Raw genomic sequence first — 6189 nt, forward strand, 5'->3', positions numbered from 1 at the left:
CAGAAATACTTTGGTTAAAAAAAAAACAACTGACTTCCAAGCTGAGTTGGACAATAGCAAACTGCAATACCACTATTGTTCCTCTAGGGGGAGCTCCTGTCCTGCTCTCTGTGGTCAGGTAGATACAGTAGCAGTAGATCCTAATTAGGAGATCTAAGGAGGGGAGAATGAAGACCCTGCATGGGTGACCTTACTCCTAGTGAGCAGGTGGGCTGCAGGACAATGTGCTGAGGCTGTGAATTAATAATAGGGGGATGCTTATGTTGCATTAACTCTTTGCTTCCCAATTGAGGAAAATATACAATAAATAAAGATAAATATTTGGCTTTGAAGCTAAATATTTTTAACCCTTTTACTCTATGTAGGAACATGCTCTCCTGTTATAATGTAACAGAGCGGAATTACAGTTTCATATTTGCAATATATATATAGATATATATATATATATATATATATATATATATATATATATATATATATATATTGTATAGGACTGCAGGGAAGTTTAGTGCAATAGGTTAAATGCCATATGAAAGTGCCATATGGTGGAGTTAATTCCTAAATGTTGCAACAGCTTAAGCTGTGAATAGAAAGAATCCCTTCTTGCATCTGGAATCCTTTAAAAGCTGTGACAGATTTAGCCTGCCCCTTTAAGAGGAGGAGCTGCGGGGTCAGGAGTGGGCTGGGGAGGGTGTGGGAATATTCTCTTCTTCATCTGGAAGATGCTAAGCCTAATGCTTCACACAACAGATAAGAGGGAGAGAGGCAGAGGGGCTGCAGGCTGAGCCCCCCAGCGCCCTGCATGCTCTCCGCACTCCTTCACAAAGGCTTTGCTTGGTCTCCTGCTTAATACAAGGAGCTAATTGCAACTTTCTAGGAACTGGGAGACCCTGGTTGGCATGAGGGTCTCATCCGCCGAAGACAAAGCCCCCAGCATGTGCCATGCACAGGACACAATGAGATGCCAGTAGTTGTGTGCCAGGTCTTCATCCAGCAATGTGCCCCCTGTGGGGTCTCCGGCACTTTACTCCAGGACACAACCAGCTGGGCAGACACACAATGTGCCTACTAAAGGGGAAAAGGACCAGACCCTTGGGATGTGCCCGGAGAAAACCGGACAGAGATTAATAGGAGTAATTGCACTACACCCTCCGAGCTGTGTGAATAGGGTCTTCTTCCAGGATGAAAGCGGCCGGAGCACTGATCATATCCGGAGTCCTCCTCCTGGTGGGGGGTATTTTCTGGTTATGGAAAGATTCTCACCCGACTGATCACCCTGGATATCTCCCCCAAAGAGCACCCCGAGCTTTACGCCTCCCTGCACTTTCTCCGCAGACACCTCCGGCAACTGAGGGTCTCCCATCTGGATCAGAAAATAGTACTACTGCCTATGGGCACCCGGTGGGCACCGCTCCTGTGGGGAACCACTCACAGACCTTTAATTCCCTGGAGCAGGGGATCTTCTGGACTCGAGCACTGGAAAGGGCACTGCCCCAGGGCTTCTCAGATGAGTACACTTTACACTGGCAGGAGTTTGCCCGGACGGCGAGCGTTGTGTCCATGGAGAAGGGCTGTGGGCGCAGCACTAACAGACTGGTGACCCTCTCCGACGGCAGTCGGGCATGTGTACGTTATGGGATTAATCCGGAGCAGATCCAGGGAGAAGTCCTCTCTTTCTACCTTTCTCGCCTCCTGGGACTGCACACTGTGCCACCCTGCGTCCTTTCCAAAGTAGGTGGCGCTCAGTGGGCACAAGTCCATGCTGAACTGGGGGGCACGGGATGGACGCCAGGGTCGTTGGTCACTCTCACCCCTTGGCTTTACAATCTGAGTTCGGTTTTGCCACCTCTAGCCCTTCGTGCCGAGGACGGCAAGCTGCTCCCTTTGCGCGAGGAACTGCGCTCGGGTCACCCAGGCGTGGTGGAGCTGGCACAATGGGGGGATCTCATCCTCTTCGACTATCTGACCGCCAACTTTGACAGACTGGTGAGCAATCTCTTCAGTCTCCAGTGGGACCCACGCGTCATGTTGCGAGGGACGAACAATCTACACCGCACCCCGGATGGGACCCTGGTGCTACTGGATAACGAGGCCGGATTGGTCCATGGATATCGACTGCGGGACACTTGGGACAAATACAACGGGCAGCTCCTCGGCACCGTTTGCCTGTTCCGCAGGGGCGTGGTCCGGCGATTGCGGGAACTGTACTTATCGCGGAAGGGAGCGGAGGAGCTCCACGCGCGTTACGCGGCCAGGGAGCCCTTGGCTGCGGATCTCGGCATGCTCACCGAGCAAGAGGCACAGATCTTACAGGACAGGGTGGGGGTGATTTATAGACATGTACAGACCTGCCAAGGCAAGTACAGCTGATAAAGGGTTAACTGGCATCCGAACGAGCCAGATTGCATTTGCCGTGGACCCAGCACCAATGCCGGGTAGAAACGGAGGAAGCCGATGGGCGTAGGCTGTGGTCTGCAAATACTACTGATTCGAGGTCAGTGCTCTCCAACCGGCGGCTCTCACTAAACCGCATGGCGGGAGTAGTAGTCTTGCACCAGCTGGAGAGCCACCGGTTGGAGGCCACTGTTCTAACCACAGGGATGAAAATGATATTTCTAACTTTTCAGGGACTAAAACCTATAGATAAGCTACTAATGACATTCACAATCGTCACCAAATTAAACCCAGGCTGATTACAGAGAGCAATAGCTAACGTCACCTCCCCCACCACACACACACACATACATACTTCCTCCCTCTAAGCAATGATGTCAGCCGCTCTCCAGGTAATTAGAAATGTACTTCTGAATGTTATTAGTAATGAAACTTTTGTATTGGGTGTGTGGCCCCCCGTAAGGCGGGGTCAGGTGGGGTCAGCGCTGTACATAGACGGGGGCGGACATATTGATATCAGGAACGGGTCTTATCCCCCAACAGCTGTGGAAGAAACCAGGGACCAAATAAATTCTGTTATGAAGCTGGTGCTGGTTTTATTTTATTTTTTTGCTTTTCAATAAGAAATTACCGTCGGTTCCCTGCGGATGTAGCAGAGCCGAGTTTGTCATAGGGTAGATTTTGGCGCTGGGGTTTGTTTTTTAGCTCTTGGATTTAGGATTGCATTATTTTATCCTAGAGATGCGGCGACGTTCCCCTGTACAGTGAAAGCTCGGCTCTGCTACATCTGTAATTTAGTGCTATTTGCAGTAAAGAAATGAGCATAAATCTGCAGCATCAATATATTCATAATCTTCATTTCCTCCATAAACAATTCCTGTATAGGTGAAATATAGGCCCAGTTTTTGGTTAGACCATGGGTCCCGGCACCGTCCAAACCCATGTAAAGCCGACTGGAGCAGATCGTTAAGGTGTGTTCACACATTGCGTTTTTTTTTTTTCCCGTGTTCATTATTTTGCTGCAATTTTAGAAAAAAAAAAGCAGCGTGTGAACACAGACAATGTGCAGCAGTAGAGCGTAAAATGCGCTGAGAATTGGGATGCACTGGAGGGTGGTCCCGGGGGGGCTACGTCGGCCCGTCTGCATATATTTTTTGCAATGTTTGCGCATTACAATAATTCATTTTATGCCATCTGATCAGAAAGAAGTCGGCCAGGGATTTTCTACATCAAAGACCCACATTTGTGAAACCAGACTCCCCTCCCCCCTCCGCCAGCACCCACCGCTTCCTTCTCAGAACTTCTCCTTCTATTCAGTCCTGACCGCCAGAGAGTTTGCTCCTAATCCACCTTAAATCCTGACACATTTATAAAGTTTAAGCTTATCAGACACAAAAAAAAATGAAAGGACTGATTGGTTTTTGAGCATGACCTTTACTTTCTGCAGAGTCCGCGCTGTGACCTGCAGCAGTCGGATTACAGCTCTGGGTAAGAAAGTGAACCTCTTTATTGCCGAGGGATATTGTGTGATTGTGCAGTAACTGGTGCAAATATATAGTAGGAATTCTCTTAAGAACGGTCCTGTGACAATAGGTTTCTCGCAGAATGCCATGCTGCTGCGATCACCAGCGATCGGCTGTAAACGTTAGCACTAAGAGTTTAATATCCCTGCAGTGCCTCCGCAGGTGATATGAGGCATTGCACTGCCGGTGTTAGGGCTGGGCTTGTGATGTTCTGATGTGTGGGGTCCTCTGGAGACGCTCTGATCAATGGTAATAGATGAGGATACTGAATGGGGCGCTATCTTCTATTAAACGATTATTCCCAAAATAACAAGTTATTCCCCACCCATAAGATAAGGGGTAACTCGCTGAGCGCTGGGGGATCGACTGCTGGGACTACAATGATCTGTAGAATCCAGAGAACGGGTCTCTGCTAAGCCCCATCTTGAATCCAGAGAACGGGTCTCTGCTGAGCCCCATCTTGAATGGATCGGAGATGCCCATGCTCGACCTCTACTCCATTCATTGTCTATGGGACCCCACCCATAAGATAAGGGATAACTCACTGACTGCTGGGGGATCGACTGCTGAGACCCCCCAATGATCTATAGAATCTGAAAAACAAGTCTCTGCAGAGCCCCATTTTGAATGGATCAGAGATACGCATTCTCGACCTCTGCTCCATTCATTGTCTATAGGACCCCACCCATAAGTCGACTGCTGGGACTACAATGATCTGTAGAATCCGGAGAACGGGTCTTTGCAAAGCCCTATCTTGAATGGATCGGACACGCGCATGCCCCATTCATTGTCTATGGGACTGACAGATAAAGACGAGTACAGCGCCAATATATTTCTGACAGTCCCATAGACGATGAATGGAGTGGAAGTTGAGCATGCACATCTTCGATGTTGCAGAACCCCAATCTTAGGATCGTTGGGTGTCCCAGCGGTCTGACCACCAGCAATTTGCAAATTATCCCCTATCCAATATATAGGGGGTAACTTGAGGTCTATAGTCTGCTGTGCAGCTATATCCCGACTGCCTCTGCCTACTAGGTGCGAGGGGCTTTTTGGCCTCTTGGGATCCAGGACCTGGGTGTGACTTCTGTACCCGCATTTATGCCCCTGGCCACAGGATGGACACCCGTACCTCCAAGGAACCCAAGCTAATGTTCAGTATATCAGCGACTACGGACCTTTGTGAGGCACAGAAAGCCTCGCGCCTCAGATCAGTACAAAGGAGCCTAACGATTCCCCCATTAATAATGCCAGTGCCATATTGTAAGATGTGCTCTCTGAACGTATAACCTGCTGATAATGAAGATGGACTGAATATTCTAATAAATTCCTCCGGCGCGGCCGGTGCTGCGTTTGCTCATCAAATGATAAGTCAACAGAATTTCCAACAGATGGGGCGAGTGCTGGTCCAAGATAACAGCTCCGGATGTGTAATGTTATGCCATTCGCATGGTCTATAAATGGGAATGGCAGATGGCGACAAATATTTAGCCCGCTTTGCGGTAGGTTTTGCGCTGATGCCACGTTGTTTCCTGAGTAAACCAGAGATAATTGACTACGTGGTGTATGACAATAAGGAGAGGGATAATAAACCAGGGCTTTATACTTTGGTTATTTCATTTCATCACATTTGCAATTTTTCTAGGCTGTATAAGGGGCCATATTTATACTGTTTCCAAACGGCACCTCTACAATTTAGAGGGAGTTTGTCACCTCCAAATGCCCCATCTGCCTTCAACCCTATAAAAATCATATATGTTACTGGTGCAGTGCTTGTGAAAATCACTTTTAATCCATATGCATAAGAGGGGGCTTTTGGTGCACTCACAACATAGCCATAGCTGGGTACACCATTACACCCCTTCAATTTGTGTCTTGGGGATTACCCTATCTTGTGATGGACAGTGCTCGTTTCTAGATCAAATGCTGCCCTGCATGTGTGTGCATGTGCAATGATACTAGTGGCTGAGTGCGTTCTCCTCCCTGGTTCCTCCCTGCTGAAGTGTAGTGAGCGGCGTCCGCATAAAGCCAGGTGGAGGAGTGCACCCAGCCACTGTCTGTCTGACTTCACAGCTAACATAGGTACACCCACAGGGCAGCATTCACTTTAGGAGTGAGTACTGTCCATCACAAGCTAGGGCCGTTCCCAGTAAACAAATTGAGGAGGCATAATGGTGCACACAGCTCATGGTCCCGCCATGGGTGCAACGATAACCCCTAGTTTGCATATGTATTAAAAGTTATTTTCTCAGGCACAGGTACACTGCTAGTA

General features: G+C 48.6%; 1 protein-coding gene across 1 annotated transcript; it reads left to right on the top strand.

Moving 5' to 3' along the window:
• Positions 1–696: 696 nt before the first annotated feature.
• On the top strand, positions 697–2983 carry FJX1 (four-jointed box kinase 1). The gene has a single exon (XM_073658137.1). It carries the CDS (start codon positions 1183–1185, stop codon positions 2368–2370), a length of 1188 nt encoding a protein of 395 aa, XP_073514238.1. The 5' UTR covers positions 697–1182; the 3' UTR covers positions 2371–2983.
• Positions 2984–6189: the final 3206 nt, after the last annotated feature.

This window comes from Phyllobates terribilis, unplaced genomic scaffold, assembly GCF_046119375.1.
Source record: "Phyllobates terribilis strain yellow unplaced genomic scaffold, ASM4611937v1 Scaffold_13__5_contigs__length_258822181, whole genome shotgun sequence".
Taxonomy (NCBI): Eukaryota; Metazoa; Chordata; class Amphibia; order Anura; family Dendrobatidae; genus Phyllobates; species Phyllobates terribilis.

Coding starts and splice junctions, on each gene's coding strand:
- FJX1 (XM_073658137.1), top strand. CDS start 1,183: ATGAAAGCGGCCGGAGCACTGATCATATCCGGAGTCCTCCTCCTGGTG.